Source organism: Micromys minutus, assembly GCF_963924665.1.
Source record: "Micromys minutus genome assembly, chromosome: 10".
Taxonomy (NCBI): Eukaryota; Metazoa; Chordata; class Mammalia; order Rodentia; family Muridae; genus Micromys; species Micromys minutus.
The window spans coordinates 33,870,987-33,890,891 of NC_137979.1; the positions used below are offsets into that span (position 1 = coordinate 33,870,987).

General features: G+C 44.1%; 1 protein-coding gene across 1 annotated transcript; it reads right to left on the reverse strand.

Annotated features, from left to right (window-relative positions):
- Positions 1 to 14,087: 14,087 nt before the first annotated feature.
- On the reverse strand, positions 14,088 to 18,171 carry LOC308425298 (C-C motif chemokine 9-like). The gene is made up of 4 exons (XM_080922515.1): positions 18,075 to 18,171; positions 15,570 to 15,632; positions 15,023 to 15,131; positions 14,088 to 14,665 (listed from the first exon to the last, which is right to left on the reverse strand). Exons 1-4 carry the CDS (start codon positions 18,148 to 18,150, stop codon positions 14,563 to 14,565), a joined length of 351 nt encoding a protein of 116 aa, XP_080778641.1. The 5' UTR covers positions 18,151 to 18,171; the 3' UTR covers positions 14,088 to 14,562.
- Between the last annotated feature and the right edge of the window lie 1,734 nt (positions 18,172 to 19,905).

A 19,905-nucleotide genomic window follows, 5' to 3' on the forward strand; every position in this document is an offset into this window, starting at 1 on the left:
CTTCCTCTTCCTGAGGCTGAAAACCAGGTCCAAAGCTATCAAAGTATAGAAGGCCAGCAATCAAAGGCCCCCCCTTTGGCTCACCTAATTAACATGTCCAATCAAAACCTACTGTCTTTGTTAGGGTGTTACTGCTGTAAAGATACGCCATGACCAAGGCGACTCTTATGAAGAACATTTAATTAGGGCTGGCTTACTGGTTCTGAGGTTCCATTATCATGGCATGAAGCCTGTCAGCATCCAGGCAGGCATGATGCTGCAGGAGCTGAGAGTTCTACATCTGGTTCAGAAGGCAAATAGAAGACTGGCTCCCATGTGGCTAGGAGGAGGGTCTCTAAGCCTACCCGGACAGTGACACACTTTCTCCAACAACACCACACCTACTCCAACAAGACCACACCACCTAATACTGCCACTCCCTAGGCCAAACATATTCAAACCACCACACCTACCAAGTCATCCTAACTTGGGCTTTCCCCTTTATAAACGACCATTTACCTATGGGCTACCTCAGTCTCGTCTCTGCCCAGAGGCAGTCATTTGGCCCTCTGGGGCAGACTCTTTACCCCTCCCTTTTATTCCTTTCCCCTTTTCCTTTATTCTTTAGCTCTTTGCCTCTCATCCACTGCCTTTGTCTGTAAATAAATCTTTGTGTAAGTAAATCTGTGTGCTGAGGACTCGGTGTCCCTGTGCCCTCTCCCGTCCTCTCACTGTTTGCAAGTTGTCTAGATGTGGATCTCTGTTGTAATTACCGTCTACTTCAAGAGGCTACTCTATGCTGATAGCATGATGTCATCAGTTTATGTCTACGTTCATCTCACAGAATAGTAGTAATAGGTTTTTCCATAAGTCCATGGTCTGTCTTGTCTCAGGTTCTTCACCTCATTAACAGCATCAGGTATGTTCCATTCTGTGGAATGAGTCCGGCTGCCGCTGTTGTCAGCAGGTCTCGAAGGCAAGTCATTGTTCGAGCTCACCGGCTCTGGAGCTGGGTGATACTAACGCTCACTTTACCTCCTCTCGCAGCGCGGACGGCACCTTTCAGCACTATGGATGCTAGCCAGAAGAGGGGAAGCTTCCAGATGTGTACCAACTCGATTTCTCCATGTTCTTTGCCATAAGTACGTGGTATCCTCAGCCACGGTGTCTTACTATTGTAAAGGATAACCAAACTTGTAATATTTGGGGGAATCTACAGGACTCCTCTGCCAAACTACAAAGTAACCCATTCCCGGCACCGGGGTATGGTATCTCCACTTAAAACTCCTTTTATATATGTATATATTTCAGGAAGATTCTACAGTAGTGATCTCCATGTGGCCTTTTGAAAGGTCTTTAGTGTTAGTTTTCCCTCTTGTTAAAAAAAATAAAAGCATGACAAAATAGGAACCAAGACTTTAAATTACTATTATTAAAATTTTATTAAAAGTAGGCCAACAACAACAACACACATAGGTATTACTGCATGCCTGATGCCCACTTTGATTTTCAGTGCCTCTCCAAAGTCTAACTGCTTCTGTAGTTCATGTTCTCAGTTTTCAGAACTGCTCTGAGAAGTTCATTGTATTTCCCTGTAGAGTGATGGTTACAAACTATAGGTGATTAGGTCTCTGGGCCAGAAATCTAATCCAGCGAGATTGGCAAATCCAGCCCTTAATAAGATCCTACTAACATGCTTCTTGGAGGGTGTGTCCTATCGGATGATACAAAGATGGTTCTCTTGAGATCTTCACCAGCATGCTCAGTCTGTCTCACTGCTTCACGGAGGCCGATGCATATGACCTCTCTATGCATCCAAAGGTAAGCGTTACGAGAGCAAGGTTCGGTCTCATGTCCTCAGTCTCAGTCCAGACCAAGAGCCTCAGCTCCCCAACAAGGAGAGAAGGCAGGGTGAAGAGAGAAGATGCAGGTTCCTTAGTAACCCCACATAAAAACACTGGTGTTCTGTAACACGTTTGCAAGAAAGAAACTCTTCATTGCGGCTTGTAACCACTAGGTGGCACCACCCACCTACATTCCCAGGAATAAGTCCATTTTTGCCCAGGATTGTGAGTCCTAGATAGCTCCAAATCCTTCCCATCCTTCAGGACACAACTTATAAAGCTTGTGGTAATACATCTAGACACTGCCCCTGGCTTGCGGCCTAAAGGCCTCTATGATGATGACTGCCATGTTCCACCCCAAGCTTTGTGTAAATCTCATGATAGATGTTTCATGAGGCCTGCCAGTTACCGAGGGCCTTGACTAGACAGTCATCAAAATGAAAAGAAATGGTTTGTCCTAACTAAGGGAGCCGGGCAGCGGGGTTCAGCTGCCTCGAGCCTTGTACTGAGTGCAATGGGCTCATTTCTCTCGTGCATCTAAGAATGGGGACAGGTTCTGCTTTACCCTTAGGAGAACGGGGACATTGCCACTCACATTTCCTGTGCTCTGTGGTGCTCGAGAGAAACCCCATGTTTAGGTTCCAGAGGCAAAGACTCCTGTGGTAGTCAGGAAGGATCAAGTGCTGAGTGTGTGTTCAGAGCACAGGGGTACGTGCTGTTCATGGTATTAATCCTTTTCCACCAGCTCTGGGTTGTCAGAGACAGTGTGGGGGTAGCTGCCAAGCATCCCTTGCCTCTGCCTCCCCTTACCAGGGCGTACTGCTGGCTAAGCTGCCTGTGGGAATGGAACCTGTTGTGAGACTCTTCACACAGGCAAACCAGTCTAGTCTTCATAAACCTGCTCCATTTTACAACCTTGCCCCTGAAACCGAGAGAGGTGGAGCACTTCACACATCTCTCTTGAAAACCTAAACCCGACCCGGCATCCTCTCTTGAACCCACATGGGCTTCTGGCTCCTGCCCGAATTTTTGCTTCATTTCATAAAAAACATGTTCGTGTTGTTTCTAACCCTGGTCCGGCTTCCACAGCCCCACTCTCTTTCCCGTCCCCTTGGCTGGGTTTCTGTTAACACTGCCACAGAATCTTCACTCCCCCAGGTCACCGGTGAACTTCGAGTCACTTCCAATGACCACATCTCTCTTCTATATGTCATGGCAACGCCCATGAGATTCCAAGGTGCTGTGCCTCCCACCACCCCTCCCTTGCTTCCAGATCACCATACTCCTTGATACTCTTTTCTCCCTGACCCTGCCCTCCATCATCGCATTTTTCAGATGCTCCTGGATCTTGTGCTCACAGTACATCCTTCTTCACTGACCCGGGGCTCCCAACTCTCTTATTCCAGCGTGACCTTTCCTGGCCCTGCAGAATCCTGTAGCTTACTCTTGACTCAACAGACCAGCATGGTCATCGGGAAGCCATTTTGAAATTAACACTGCCTAGGGCAAGTTCCTAAGCCCAACCCCCAGTGGGCTTTCCCTTCATCTATAACTTACACCAATACACACCTACTTGCTATGTCCAAGTCTTTCTCACTGCATGCTTCTGGTTGTGCCCCTCAACCATTTCCCTAATTTGCTCTCCCTCGTCAACGTCATCTGTCCCTCTCTGGTTCAAGCCACCAGCATCATAGTCTGGATTGCCACAGGAGTCTCCTAACTGTTCTCCAGGATCCTTATCCATCTATCTCTCTAGTTTGGTCTCTGCTGCTTTAGGCATGCACACCAGGTGACATACCTTTGGTGTGGCTTTGATGATGGTAGTCCATCATGCTGGACAGAGATAAATTACTGTTTACTCTCATTCCCAAGCTCCGCCATGCCCGCCTCTGCTCACCCTCACTGCACAGGCTGCTGCTCCCCATCATGCCCTACCTACCCCACCAAACTAATATTCCTGCCCCAGGGCCTTTGCACTGCCTCCAGTCTCTTCCAGGAAGGCTCTTTCTTCCTCTGGTTCTCTCACAGCTACGACCCTTAAACTCATTTAGCCCTTAGGTTAAAGATCATCTCCTCAGGAAAGCCTTTGTTATGAAGTTACCCAATCACATCCCTCACTTTTGGGACCTGTTTGCAATCCACTTTCCTAGTTGTAGAACCCAGAGCTTCTGCACAAGGCCTGTCAGTCTTCAAGAACTGACATCATAGTTCTCAGCTCTGGGTGCTGGCTCTGTCTCAGTTCATGTGATTCAGGATATGAGTTATCTCCCCCCATGTCCTTCCCCTGTGGGACCTCTGAGGGTCCCAGGGAGCAGAGTGTTCTTGCTGGTCATTCCACAGCCTCCAGCTTCATCCTTGGTCTTCTCACTCCTTCCCCTTAGGTCTCAGGGGCCTGATGGCTTCTTCTCTTGCTCTACTCAGGGACCCTTCTTCTGGAGTCCCTGCCCTGGTCTATACCACATCCTGGGAGGTAATTTTTTTGTCTTACGAGTGGTCGCCAATGTGTTTTCTCGACAGGGTTTGTATCACCCATGAGATCCTGTTTTAGTTTGTAAGAGGAAGGCAGTGTGTTTTTATTTGCTTGTAATGCTTGCCCCAGACCTTATGTGAGGCACAGCATCTCTACTGAGCTTCGGTTTATTTTTTCAGACGAGCGCCTAAGGCCATTGCTAATAAATCCATGCTTGCTCTGGAGAGAATTAAATGTTTTTTTTTTTTTTTTTGTCTTTTGTTTGTTTGTTTGATTTGTTCCCCTGCATTTTCCCCCTTGTTTCTTGAAAGCCGTTGAACAGGAATTGGGAAATAGCTGAGTGGAAACCAAGCCCCAGGCAGCACACACTGTGGGACAGGGGACTCAAGTGTCCCCTCCCTTAGACAGGTGTGTAGATGCACAGGCAGACTAAACACCATATACATATAGCACATAAACAAATAAGTAAGTCTTAAAAAATAAAATATGCTCTCAGAGTTAGAGTATGATGGAAGTGAATATCAAGCACCATATATATATATATATATATATATATATATATATACACATATATATATAAATTAATTCTTTGAGAATTATAATACATAATTATATATAATTACTTTAAAAAATATCCACAGTTCTAGAGTCAAATGTATTGTGGTGGTTTCAGTGAAATGTCCCCCATAAGTCTTGGGCATTTGGATACTCGGTCCCCAATTCTTGGTGCTGTTTGGAGAAACCAAGATGTGGCCTTACTGGAGGAAGTGTGTCACTGGTGGTGGGCTCTGAGGTTTCACAAGCCACACACCATTCCCCATTCTCTCCTCTTCTTGTTTGTGGTTCCAGATATGAGCTCTCAGCTGCTTCCCTGTTGCCTCCATTAGGCCACCATGGACTTTCCGGAACCAAAACCCTCAAATTAGACTCTTCCCTCTGTAATCACAACAGTGTCCGCACTTTACCACAGTGACAGAAAAGTAACCAATGCGCCAATGTACCAATGACTTATCAGCTGTCCTTGCTCAGGTTTCTGCCTTCTCTGCCAGTTCCTTTGGCATGGAGAGAAAATACCCCCCTGTACAGATGAAAGGCTTTGTTTACAGCTCAAGGTTCAATCAATCATAGCAGAGAAGTCAAGGCGGCAGGAGCCTGAAGCAGCTGGTCACACCATACCAGGAAGCAGAGAGGGAAGAATGCAAGCTGCCACTCAGCTCCCTCTCCATCTGTGCAGGCCAGGAGCTCATGCCTAGGGAATGGGACACACCTGCCATTAAGTCTTCCCATATCAACTAAAGCAATGATGATGGTGGTGGTGGTGGTGGTATAATGATGATAAATCCCACATCAATTAAAGCAATTCAAAAAAACACAGTTAAGCTCAGAGGCTCATCTCCCAGGTGATAGATGATTCTAGATACTGTCAAGTTGACAAAGAACAGGACCTGTCCACTGACCTAGAGTCTGTACTTCACAAGAAAGTCACACTGGAATAGTGAGGCCAGTTTGGCAAGCACCTACTACCTACTAGATGAAGGCAAAACATCTATACACATAAAATAGTCAATCAATATAACCAATATAAATCAGTTAAAATCACTGGATCCAAACTCACATAGCCAAATCCAGATTTCAAATCCCAGCTCTACAACTTTCTATAAGGCTTCCAATAAATACTAAGCCTTTCTAAGGATGGTTTTCTCATCTACAAAATGAACCTACCTCTCAGTGTTGAAAGGAGCAAGAAGCCATGTAACTTCTCAGTAAGAGGTACTTAGTTTCTTTTGTGTTATAAAATGGTAAGGGTCAAATCAGCTACTAAGGGCACTCACTGCAAGCTGGAAGCGTTTATCTCCGATCTGACCTAAAGGACTTTTCCTGTCCCGTGCCTTGTCTTTGAGTCTGGCATTCCCTGTGTACATTCCATCCCGAGGAGATCGAGTAAGGAGGGTACAGCAAGCTTCACGATAGTACCAACTGTTATTGTGAGCAACCTCACCCTCCGGCTCAAGTGAAGGTTACATATTTAAAGACTAATGGAGGCTGGAAAGATGATTCAGATGTTAAGAACACTTGCAGAGGACCCAGGTCCAGTTCTTGGCACCTACATGGTGACTCACAACCATCCATAATTCCAGATTCAGGCGATCCAAGGCTTTCCTCCGACCTTCGCTTTCTCTCTCTCTCTCTCTCCCTCACACACACACACACACACACACACACACACACACGCAAAAACTCTCATATATATTAAATAAATAAATCTAAGATCAAACAAGCACCGAATGATATTGAGAGAAAGCAGATTCAGGAAAATAATAAGAAGGATAGAAAATTCAAAAGTTCAGTGAAGCTTTTAATGGGTAAAGATACAGAGGCTAGAGATGGGCTGTCTGTTTGTCTGGGGATTGGAACATATGAGAAACTGGTGGGTTGATGTAAGGCAAGAAACTGAGCTCACAGCAGCAGGTGAGAGATGAGAAAGGTGCCTTTCTCAGCATCAAGAATATGACTTAGAAGGTGTGGAGATGGATGGCCCAGTGGTTAAAGTACTTGCTGCTCAGGCTTGTGTACAGGTGTTTGGATCCTCAGGACTCACATTAGTGCCCGGTGGGTGTGGGGGCTCACTGATAATTCCAGCCTCTGTAGGTGGAGACAGGGAATCTCAAGAGCAACCTGGATAACATCAGAATCTCTGGGTTTGATTGAGAGACCTTTTCCCCCCACTGCTACATTGGAAAAGAGGGATAAAAAGAATATGATTTAGCTAGGTATGGGGGCACATAGCTGTAATTTAAGCCTTTGGGAGGCCAAGGAAACAGGATTGCCTTGTCAGAACCAATATGGGCTACAGAGGGACTTCAAGGCCAGTCTAGGATATATACATAGCAAAATCCTGTCTGCCAGAGAAACAGACAGACAGAGAGCCATACAAAGACAGAAAAGGGGAGAATCTATCTACTTCCCCTAACTTTGACATTTCCTTTAAGGACAGACAATTCAAAGTACAAACAGACAAATTCAAATTCATTTTGGCCAGCAGCCTGCTCTTCTGCCCCTGGCTGTGACATTACATGGCCATGTTCTCACAGGCTTCCTCCTTCCTCCCCAAAATACATGCTTCCACAGGAGCCTAATCACTGAGAACCGAAGAGCTGGGTCTGGCCACTCTTCTTATGACTGTAGACTGGAATAAATCCCACAGGTATGTTGGGATCCTTGATGTACTCTTGGACCTATTCCTCCTCACTTGGGCTGCAGCAGACTTCTTGGTGACAAAGCTGTGGAGTCAGAGTTAGACTGTCATGGCTATGAAACAGGATGGGGTCTACAGTTGGCAAACTCCTGCAACTCACATAGCTCATGCTTTCTCGAACCTCCCTTTTGCTTCCTTGTATGAGTCCCAAAGTCCTCTGTGGCCTCTAGACTTGATCGTTCCTTCTCGCAGGCTCTTACCCACCTAGACTGGACAGTCAGGCTTTGGTTTTACAATGGCAGTGATTTGTTGGGTGGCACAATGCTAAGTGGCAGAAACAAGGGTAAACTCAGGTCCCCGAGAGCGAAAGCCCAAACCTTAGCCACAGCCTAGACGGTTCTAGGATGGAGATTTCTTTCCTCTGCTTCCCATTCCTGCTCGTTTCCCCTCCCATCTCCACAGAATGGAAATAATCTCTGGCAGGTGGCATTTGAGTGACTCTTTGTACCCTGCAAACAGTGTCTTTGGCAGCACTTTCTTACAGTGCTGCAAGCAGCAGCTGGGTGGAGGGTTCACAGACTCAAGTGTTCCTGATGGAGTCATTGTGAGTTGAGTCAGGAAGCAGAATAGGAGATCACGGTTCTCCCCCACCTCTTCCATCCATCATATCCCACTCCTGTGATAATGAAAATGTCCAGTAGAGGGACCTATGGTCTCGTGATGGGTACTGGGAAGACTGCAGGACATACTTGCAGGGATGTACATGCAACCCCTTTAGCCTCTGAAATGAGTGAAGCAAGCGACTTACACACACACACACACATACACACACACATTTGGCAAGGGGCAAGGAGGGGGGGAGTTGGCTCACTCCTGTTTCCTGTGACTGGATTAAGCAAGTAGGAACTGAGCTCATGTTATATGCCAGGCTCTATAGGGTTAAAACAGGAAGAGCCTGAAAGTTGCAGCCAATGGGATGGATGTAGCTTGTTATTGAACATATTTTGACATCTGAGAAAACCACAAGTACATCCACCCGTGTCTCTTATGAAGCTTGCTCAGGATGACCATTCTCCCTTGGACTTCTCTCTGTGTCAACTCTCTGATATTATGGACCAGCTAGAGGGTAAAAAAAAAAAAAAAAAAAGAAGCCAACAGTACAATTGCATGAGGCCCCCTAGAGAACAGATGTGCACACGTTGCCATGGGAACACAGTGAGGGCATCTAACCCAGTGTTGTAGTTGAGCAGGAAGTCCCAGAGCAGACTGTGGGGGCCTAAGATGGTTCCTAGAGGAGAACTAGGAGCTTGACAAAGGGCTTGCATGATCCGGAGGAAAGCAATGGGGGAAGTCTTGAAGCATGTCTACTGAGGACTGAGCAGTTGGGGTAGCCAGAACACAAGGAAAAAAGGAGTGAGAAGAGATAAAAGTGGGGGGTGTAGAGGATGGGTCACATGCCAGCCAAGCTATGGCAGAATCTCAACTCCAGCCTGAGGTCTGGGAGAATGTGGGCAGGTGGACGCAGGCAGGAGTCAGAGGAGGAGAGAACTGAGATCCAGAGTTCAGATCAGCTTGAATCATTTTGCATTGTTTTATTTTGTTTGGTTTTTAAAGACTCTGGAGAGTACTGGCTCTCCTGGAACTCACTCTATAGACCAGGCTGGCTTCAAACTCAGAGATCTTCTTCTGCTGAAAAGAAAAGGTTAATAATTTTCTGCCAGCTTCAAAGTACCGAGTAACCCATCCCCTCTAAGAAAGAATGCTTCAATCTTATCTAGCCACAGTCCCTGTAATGTCTCCAGGGCATCAAGCAGTCCTTCCTCCCAAGCAGAAAGTCCCAACCTTATCTAGACATCTGCCCTTATTCCTGCACAGTTTAACCCCTGGAGTGTGGGCCAAAAACCCCAATTCAGGTCAAGTCTGCAGCAGTCAATCACCTTAAAAGTCAAATGACCCCACCAATGCTTACATGCCTAATCACTACCACTATAGCCTGCCCTTTACAAAATGTAAAAAACTACTAACAGAAGTTCAGGGTTGCCTCTCCTCTGGATATAGGCCACCCCAATGCACTTGACTAATAAACCTCTTGATTTACATCAATTTCTAATTTCTTGTCTCATTCATGGGAGTCTTAAGTAAATAAGACTCAATTTGGTTCTTACACTGCCTCCCAGGTACTGGAATTAAAGGCATGCACCACCAATGTCCAGCTAAATGAAGGATTTTAATCATGGGTAATTTTTAAAATTTCTCTAGGCTCTAGCTTCCTCATTCCTCAGATGAGTGTAAGAAGGTATTTCTATCTTAGAATCATAAATAAAATATTTGAGAAGATGCCTGTCATATAGAGAAAGTCACTTAACCATGCTTAGTATAACTGAGAAAAACATGGTGGTGTCTGGTCTTGGCTGGTTGCTGACGTTCTGATGTTCTGTCAGCTTCCTTGCATGCTCCTTCTCATTTAGTGTGGTAGCGTGACCACCCACCGAGGCCACAGGCACTTAGAGGGGGCAAGGAAGTTGCCAAGGGCACCAGGAGGAGGAAAAGATAGATGGGCCATGCAGAAAACAGAGCCATTGGCTTTCACTGTTACTATTGTCTGTGTTGAGGTGGGTGGAGGACTGAAAGGCCTCAGTTTACCCTCCAGTGATTGGCCTTTGGGGAAGGGTATAAAGCAGGGTTAGAGAGAGTGAAGACTGAGACAAGGGCAGGGTCTAGTGGCCAGGTTGTATATGTCTCTCTCTCTCTCTCTCTCTCTCTCTCTCTCTCTCTCTCTCTCTCTCTCTCTCTGTGTGTGTGTGTGTGTGTGTGTGTACATGTGCATGCAGGTGCCACAGAGGCCAGACAAGCATTCAGGGCTCTGGGATCCTCCCAGAGTGGGTGCTGTCATCCCAAACTCTAGTCCTTTAAAAGAACAGAAAACACTGTTAACTGTCCAGCCTTAGTTCCAGCTACTTGCGCTACTTTAGCTACAGGTAGTTAATGTCTCCTGGGGGCTATAAGTACATGGTTATGCAGCTGTGCTGGTTTTCCCTGTTTGTATCTCTGTCTGAACTTTGGTGGATGGAGGACTGGAGGTCCAGTCGTGCCCACAGAGGACACCATCTAACACCATGCATCTGGAATCGAGCCTATGAGGTCCAGAGTTTGCCTTTTGCTCCTATGCCCTGCTGATGATCTCCACAGCACCTTTGTATTTTACTATTCTAGGGTCCATTTCCAAATCAAAGACAGCATCCACAGATGAGATGGAAGATGCAGGTAATTTTGGTGCGATTGGATTGTGAGGTTTAGATCACAGGGAGGTAATAGTAGGAAGCAGGGTTCGAGTTGGGACCCTTAGAGGACTTGTGTGAGAACCTATCAGGACCAATACACATTTCAAGTTAACGGGAGACCAAAACAAGACCAAATTCCTTGCAGGTTAAGGGTCTGTTTTCAGTTAAGACAGTTAAGAATAAGTTCCTGTTTGTCCTGTGCAGGTTAAGGTTTCTGTTTGTAGTTAAAGAACAAGCCCCTGTTTGTCCTGTGTTAAGTCCTTGTAAGTTACGATCTCTATTTGTAATTAAGAACACTTTCCTGTTTCTAGTATCCAATGTAAACTGCAAAGCATGTTTTTGGCCTACACTAAACTTGGGACCCCATTCACATGATGTGCATTCTTAAGGTCCTTCATTGCATTCTGTGACAATGTAACAGCGGACTCTCTCACCCCTGCCTATGGTCTCTCACATAAAGAGGACCTCAAGAAGGAAGTTCAGGAATCTAGTAGTTTCTCAGTTCCACAAGGCTAGTAGTTTCAGCTGGTCTTCTATATGAGCCAGAATCCTGAAGAAGTGGGTTCTGACAGATGTGCAAACAGGCAGAGAAGAGTGTGTCTTCCTTTTTCCGTTGTCCATTTGTAGGCCTCCAGCAGAAGGTATGTATGGCCCAGGTTAAAAGGTGGGTACATCCAAGCTTGGTTCTGAAACTTACTGTGTCTGAGGTTGGCCTTGAACTCAGAGATCTGCTTGTGTTTGTCTCCTGGGATTAAAGGTGTGGACTACCTTTCCTGGACCTAAACTTTTCATGGTCACTAAAATTCAAGATCTAGATCAAAAGTGTGTGTCATCCCATGTCACAAGATCTGGGTCAGAAGCTTGTGTCTTCCAGTCTCAAGATCTGGATCACAGGTGTGACCTCCATTTCTGGATTGTAGTTTATTCCAGATGTAATCAAGTTGACAACCAGGACTGGCCATCATGATCCACCCCTTGTCAACTTAACACAAATCATATCTCATGTCCAAACAATAACCAGAGTCATAAATATGCCTAACATGTATAACTATCCCTTGTGCAGTCACAAACACATTGTGAACTTAAAATAGGTCATGTCCCTTGGGAAACATCCTTTTAGTATCTCAACTTTAGTACAGACTGATAGTCTCTTAATTGATGTTAAAGATGTAATATCTATACAAATGTGTTTTTAAAACATTTTTCTTTTATATGAGTACACTGTAGCTGTCTTCAGACATACTGGAAGATGGCATTGGATCTCATTACAGATGGTTGTGAACCACTGTGTGGTTGCTGGGAATTGAACTCAGGACCTCTGAAAGAGTTGTCAGTGCTTTTAACCACTGAGCCATCTCTCTAGCTCCATACAAACATGTTCTTAACAAAATAAAACAGAAGTACTCATGTCTCTTATAATCCTCATTTCTGTAACTGGGCACAGGAACTGGTGGTGCTGGTCCAGGGGGTGTAAGCTGCCTGGTCTGGAAGCTGGTGCCACTGTCAGTGTCACAGAGTGCCCTTTACTCTTGTTCCTTCCTGTAACCCTGGTACTGGGCTAGAAGCTTCAGAAGGGGCTATAAACAAGGCTAGACAGGGAGTTGAATGTTCCTGGCCTGCATCCTACAGGGGCAAGGAAGAGAGTTTGCCTTTGTTATCTCGTGCAGAAGGAGGAAGTTCAAGGGTATACTCCAGCAAAATAAAATATGAGCTCAAGGAAGAGAGAAGTTGTGGGCTGCCTATCATGGGGAAATGAATGCTGGCATGTAATAAGGAGGCAATCCAGTATGACAGGTTTGGTTTTAGTAGATCCAGCATAATTTCTCTGATTTGAATAGAAAGTTAAGAAGTCTTAGAAGAACTTTTCCTAAAATGAAGTAGTTACCATGAAGCCAATGGTATGACAGGAAATGTGGAATAATATTAAAACAAACCCCAGGATTCTCTGTTGGTTAGTGGAAAACATTGTGGGGAAACCAAAATCTATATGAGAGTTTTGATGGATCAAGTAGGCACCAAACTACAATAGTGCTATTTAAGCAAATGAGGACCAAGAAAAATCTGTTTTCTGAAATCACAAAGAGCTTCATCCCAGACTTGCAGGGATGTTCAACATACATAAATTAACAAATGTGATCTACTGTATAAATGGACTCAATTTGAGAAACCACAAAGTAGATTCAGAAATGCCTGTGACAATAGAAATGCAAGGAAAGCATCTCAGTGTCATGAAGGACACATAGAGCCAGCCTGTAGCCAATGCCATGCTAACTGGAGGTAAACTGAAAGCATTTTTGCTAAAACCAGGAAAGAGACATGGATACTTTCCACTTATACTTCTTTTAAGTATAGTGCTTCAAGTTTTGGCTACAGCAGTAAGGCAAGAGAAGGAGACAAAGTGGATTCAAACAGGAAAATGTCGAAGTATATTCATTGGCAGATGATATCATTCTTCCTATATATGAAAGACCCCAAAGACTATGCTAGAAAACTTGGGGAGCTGACAAACACTTTCAGCAAAGTGGCAGGATACAACCTACACATACAAAACCCAATAGTCTTCCTACAAGCAAATAACAAACATACTGAGGAAGAAATCAGGTGGAAAATCCCACTCACAATAGCTACAAAGAGTATCTTGGAATAAACCTTACCAATAAAGCAAAAGGCCTATACAATGAAAACTTTAAAACATAGAATAAAATATTGAAGAAGACCCTAGAAGATGGAAAGGCCTCCCATGCTCATGGTCTGGCTAGATATTGTCACAATGGCCAGCCTATCAAAGACAGTCTACAAATTCATTGCAATCCCCATCAAAATCCCAATGCAATTCTTCACAGATTTTGAAAAGAACAATCTTACAATTCATATGGAAACACAAAAGATCTTAGATACCACAAACATCCCTGAACAACAGAGACACTGATGCAGGGATTATCGAGTACAGAGCTACGTAATAAAAATAGCTGGTATATACATAAAAAAATAAGCTGGTATAAAAACAAGCTGTTCAGTTTGAGTCCTCAAACAGAACTGAGGATCTCACCAAACAGAGAGAACCTTCAAAGATTTGTAGATCAGTTTAATGGGTTTCTCCGAAGTGGGTAAAATGCGTCTTTGATATGAAATCTACATTGGGATAATCTTTGTTTTTGGAAATTAAAAAATTGTACTATGATGGGTTTTTTTTTTTTTTTTTTTTTTTTTTTTTTTTTTTTTTTTGGTTGTTGTTGTTTTGAAGAAAATATTCAAAGTTACATGGCTCCCCCTGTTTCTTTCCACTGTAGATTCAAGAAGAGCAAGTGAGGCATGATCTTCCTAAAAGCCCAAGTTCAGCCCACAGTCCTATGAAACTGAAGAAAAAGAGGCTGCATGGGTATACTTTATTAGTGGCTTACTGGTGGAGGGAAGATCCGCTGGATCCTCACAGAGACAGGCATATTAATGGGCTAAGGCAGAATTGATTTTCAAATTGAACCCAGGTCTCTGGAAAAGCAGCAGGTGCTCTTAACCAGTGAGACCTCTTGCCAACCCTTGCCCTTTTATCTCAATCAAATATTATGTGTAGTCGCTGAGGTCAGCTTCAGAACTTCCAGGGACTTGTGAGTTTTCAGATCACTGGGGTTGGCACAGGAAAGTTTCTCCATCTGTGACAATGTTAGATGTGCTGCTTTAAGGTGACAGAAAAATAAATGTTTATAAACCTATAAAAACAAACACTTAGAGCCTCTTATAGGTCATCATTGGGAAGACCACAGAAAGTAGCTCCTCAAACAAATGTTATTGTTTTTAGATCTGTGGTTGTGAGTTTTGCTCCAAGCTTTTAATGCACTTCTGAACTCTCCAGTTTCTGGGGTTGGCACAGACCCAGGTCCCCTTCTTGCTGACAAAGCTGGAGAAAAAGGAGAAGAAAGATTACAAACAGAGCTCTCTAGTAACGAGGGAAGGGGAACCCTATTCTCTGGACCCTCTGATTTTCCACTCAACTGTCTGTTCTTTATAAGAGGTAGCTCAGCACCACCATCCCCTCTCTGGGACCCCCTCTAGACCTGTGAGGTTCTCTAGGGACTCATGGAGTGACTTGGGCAGATTTCTGCCTGCTGTCTCCCATTCTACACCCTGAAGTATCCTCCCCCTCACCTGGTGAGATCCAAGGATGGGCCTTTTCTGGAAGTCTATCTCCCAGGTCATCCAAGATCCTGGAGGTTCCCCCTTCCCATAGCACATAATGAGTGAGCTTTCCACTTACATGATGCCTGGCTTGGTGCACCCACCACTGGTTGGAAAATAATATATAAATCTTGAACACTGGATCCGTGAGTTATAGGAGAAGCAGCAGTCTGAAGAGTCTTGAAAGCCTGTAGGAAGACAAAGGGTCACTCAAGGGTCAGGTTGTTGCTCTCAATAGTGCTGGGGAAGGTGGTGGTCTTATGGGGGAGAGGGTGAGAAGGCCCCAGGACTCAGAGAGGCTTCCTCTCACTCTGCACTCATTGTCATCTCTTTCTACACCCTTGAGTCTGCCTAAAGTGGACCACAGTAGGTATGGCAGTATGCCCACAGAAGGAAAACCATGTACCTATAGGTGATTTCTGCCCCCAGTGGACAGACTCAGTTTATAGAAAAGACACATTTTGGGGGAATAACAATGACCCATCCTCATCTTCCTGGAGTTTCTGGACAGTATCCTCAACCACCCTCATGACCTTGTTCTGTTCTGCCACCAAGGAGGGTAATGCTCTGGTGTTCACCTGCAACCGTCTGATGCTTTTCAGTACATGCTCTAAAGAAATATTTACCCAGGTTAAACATTTGAAATTCAAGTCCTTGCTCTTTCTTCAGGACTTCTTTTGTCTCTGTTACTGGAAGAAACAGAGGGCAGAGGGTAGCGTCATTGTCTCAGCATTTCCACTCAACATCCCAACCCCCATTCTTGCCAAGGCCCAGTCAGGCTCAGGGCTGAGACAGGCCCCACAGCAGGACTACATCACACACTTGGAGCCTAAGGTCTGCCTGTGGAACCATCTCTCCCCTTTGGTGACGAGAGATTTTCTGGCATCTTAAAAAACAAAACAAAACAAGAAACTCTGTTGACTCTGAAGCACGAACTCCTTTGGTGACACAAAGTCCCTTTAAGTGTAACGAGGTTTCTGATAGTCCAGGCTTATATACATGTCTGATGAAAGGAAACCACCAGGGATGTTCGGTCACATCCAACAATGTATCACTTTTTAAAATCCATAATCATCCTGCATCCTAAAATATATCTAAGGCCAAAGATTGTTACTAAGTGATTGGGAATTTGCATTATGCTAAGATAAGACCACAAACCACTTATATCATGTCTTCAGTATTTATTTGCATATGAATTATGGGTAGTAGGGTGCGTGGTTGTTTTTAACATGCTTGATGTGGTGTGGGTGACTTCCAAAGTAAATCTTAAATAGCATCACCTGGTCTTAAACACATTGAGAGGCCAAATCTTGTAAGTTCAGACTCCATTTTAGAGAATCTGACCTAAGTTTGAACTCAGGTAAACTAACAGGCTGGTACTTAGCATTAGTTTCCAAGTTGCCCCCCAACAAAACCTGAGCCTAGTTCCAGTCTCTAGGCTAATCCCCAACAAAAACAGCGCTTCCAGGTTATACCCTCAACAAGACTCATGTCTTCAGGTTATTCCCCCCAACAAGCCTGCAGGCCCAGGTTACAAGCCCACCCCCTGCCTAATGACCACCAATGCAGAGGAGAACAGAAGTTAAGTTCGTGATATGACTTTCAGCACCAGCCAATTATGTTAAAGGCCACAGTTTACTATAAACCCTTGATCTGGTAGACATTTGCTTCCTTGCCCACAAACTGTGTTTTGGGGGAGCAGGGAGATGAGCTAGCTCAAATAGAATAAAGATCCTGCTGTATCAGATCAGCTCCTGTCCTTTTTTTGGGGGGAGGGTTGCTAACATTTCCCTGGCACAACATCATTACTAATCTGCCTTTTAATTTTCCACATTACTACTCATGTAGTCTTAAGTTATTGAAGGCTTCTCTGTTTCAGTTCTCTGGTCGGTAAAGTGAACGTGGCAACAATATACACAAGACCGTGTAAAATTGCTTGTCTTCTAACTTCCTTTTTTCTTTTTTCTATAAGAATGATGACTTTCCATTTATCTGATGCCCCCCACAGGAATGCCAGAGGAGGAATGAATCAACATCTATAGGGTTGAGCAGCAGCTAACTCTACTAACCATATTCTGTTTTCTGCATCTTCTGGCATTCTGACACACTTAAAGTCCTGACCACAGGGTGGGGTTAACTGCTTCTTAACAAAGCATTCAAACCAACTGTGGATGATCCCAGCGCCTGGCTACTGCCTTTCTCATTCTTCAACATCAGGCTGGTATTTCCCTTGCCCTAACTCTTTTAAAACTAGATCCTTAAAGACCATCCACATATACAAAGTCTGCTAGATTTCTTTAATCTAGGAAGTCTTAACTGAACCCTGCACTGTGCCCTGCCTCTTTTTCTAGCATCTCCAATAAAGAACCTAACACAACTTTCTCTATTTCTATCACTAATGCCTTCTGACCCAACTCCAACATTCTCCTTGGGTCTGTGGGTCAAGATGTACCTCTCCTTAGAGAAGTTGAGGAATACATTCTTTTATTTCACAGAACCTCTCTGTGTTGAGCCCTGCTCACTTCCATATCAACTAAAATATCATAGTTTCAAATGAGACAGTGAGCCATTGGCCTGATGGTCCCAGTGCCTTAAAAGAAATGATGTTTTTATACTAATTGGCATCTAATAACTCTAGCATCACAGAACCTTATGTTCACTTCTACAAATTTATAATTTAATTATAGTTATTTTAGTCTAACATGTTATCTAGGATTAGCTAGGAGAAGTTTTCAAATAATTCTAGCTATGAAAAATAAAAATAGTTGCCTCTCCAAATGGAAGCAAGCCATCTGTGTACCAGGGTCCAGACCAGGCTTCTCACCCGTTTAATACAGTTAGTTCCTATGTCATGGTGACCTCCAGCCATAAAATTACTCCATTGCTACTTTATAACTGTAGTATTGCTACTGTTATGAATAATAATGTAAACATCTGTGTTTTCTGATGGTCTTAAGCAAACCTTGTAAAAAGGTCATTCGACTCCCGGAAGGGTGGCGACCGGTGGTTGAGAACCACTGATCCAGAGACTGTAGACAGAGGTAGGTCTGTACTGAGTGAATTTCATTGCACTGTCTGAGACGGAGATTATTAAATGCTTCCCCCAATCTTGTAGTTACCATCGGACTCACCGTGTATGATCTGGGCTCGGATTCCAAGAGCAGCTGCAAGAATGAGGAAGGAGAGGGCAGTGTGAAAAGGCTTCATCTTCCTGGTGGGCCCACCCAGCTGGCCTTCAGACTGCTTGCTGTTCCTGGCCCTGTCTTGCTATTTATAAATGTAAGAGGATCAGGAAGTCCCCTGGTTATAGCTCATAATGCCCTTCTTTGACTACAGAACACCCAACATGCTAGTTCTAAGAGAGGGAACAAGGCTCAGTGTACAGTGGGAAGTGGAGAGCAAAGGTGACTTGGGGCTTTCCAAACTTCCAATAGATTCAGAGAGAGTAAATATTTCCAGAAGGATTTCTCCTCCTATAAAATTCATTTGCTCCTTTAGTTCTGACCACAGGGTGGGAGTGGGGAATCCTTCTAGACCCCTGATGAGGGGTTAACTTGGAGGACACTGGCCTATGCCCATTTTCACTTGATTGACAGATACAGATTATAAAAGTAAAATTATATGTCTTACCAGAGATACAGAAAATTGTTGTCAACTCCTACTTTAATTATTTTTCTTTCATTTTTAAAGATTTATTTTATATTCATGTATTTCCTGCATGTGTGCATGTCTACCACATACATGCAGTACGGTGGAGGTCAGAGAGGACGTTAAATTCCCTGGTACTGTAGTTACAGCAGTTGTGAGCCATCACGTGGGTGCTGAGAACTGAATCCAGCAAGTGCTCTTAGCTACTGAGCCTACTCTCCAGCCCCTTTAGATATTTTTAATATACGTTAACTTCAGAGGGGAAAAAATCTCTTTAGAACCTCTGACAGAAGTTCTAAGGCCGGATGGGGAGGTGTTCACCTTTAATTTCAGCATTTGGGAGCTGGAGGCAGGTGTGTGCGTCTGTCTCTGTTTGAGGCCAGCCTGGTTTACACATTGAGTTATCCAAACTCCATGAGTTCTTGAATGTTGGCTGTTTATTTGTGATTTAATCTGATGTGGCCAAATAGAATAATAAGAGAGGGCTAGAGAGACAGCTCACTGGTTTAGAGCATTTGTTGCCTTTGCAGAGGACCCAGGTTCAGCCTTCCTGAGATTCATTAGCCTGTTTCTATCATAGGAAGATCTCCTATCTCCCTGAATTATGAAGGAGTCGTTTGATGGCAATACTGGCCTGGAGTTTGATGGCTTCCAAAACTTGAAGAAGACCATTCAAGCTCTTCTGTTGTTCTCCTGACAGGTGACTTAGTGGTTCTTTCTTGATGCTTTTCACACATTTTTATTGTTTTGAGTATTTAGTAGTATAATTTTATTTATAACATGACAAGAGGAAGTTCTTTTCAGGTCTAGTCTATTTGGTGTTCTAAATGCTTTCTCTATCTGATTAGATGTTTGTCTAATTTAGGGAAACCTTTTTGCTATTATTTCATTGGAAATGTTTTCTAATTTGAAAAGGAATTCTTCACTGTTTTTTTTTATACCTGTGATTCTTAGATTTTTATTTTTCCTTCAAGTCCCGAATAGCCTGAAAGTCCAATTCCTACCTTTTCATTAATTCATCTTTGTCCTTGACACGGTCTACTCCCTGTACTTTATCTTCAAGCTCAGACATGCTGTGCTTCTCTTGACTAAGCCTACTGGCATGGCTTTCTGCAGAACTTTTAATTTGACTTAATTATATTTTGGATCTCCAGTAGTTTGCGGTGGTCCCCCTCCCCCAGTGGTTCTATACTCTTATTGACTTCCCCTTCCATATCCTTTCATATTCAAGGTCAAGCTTCTTGTTTAATTCAGATGTTCATGTTCTTCTGGGATACCCTTTCATGCATGGAGATGGGAGAGGACCAGTGGAGC

What these genes read in the sequence shown, in the direction of transcription:
- LOC308425298 (XM_080922515.1), bottom strand. Translation starts at nt 18,150, where the DNA reads ATGAAGCCTTTTCACACTGCCCTCTCCTTCCTCATTCTTGCAGCTGCT. An exon ending in ATTTCAAATGTTTAACCTGG is followed by an intron (nt 15,132 to 15,569) that starts GTAAATATTTCT and finishes GTCTTCCTACAG; the next exon opens with GCTTTCAAGACTCTTCAGAC. An exon ending in TGCACCAAGCCAGGCATCAT is followed by an intron (nt 14,666 to 15,022) that starts GTAAGTGGAAAG and finishes CTTTTTCTCCAG; the next exon opens with CTTTGTCAGCAAGAAGGGGA.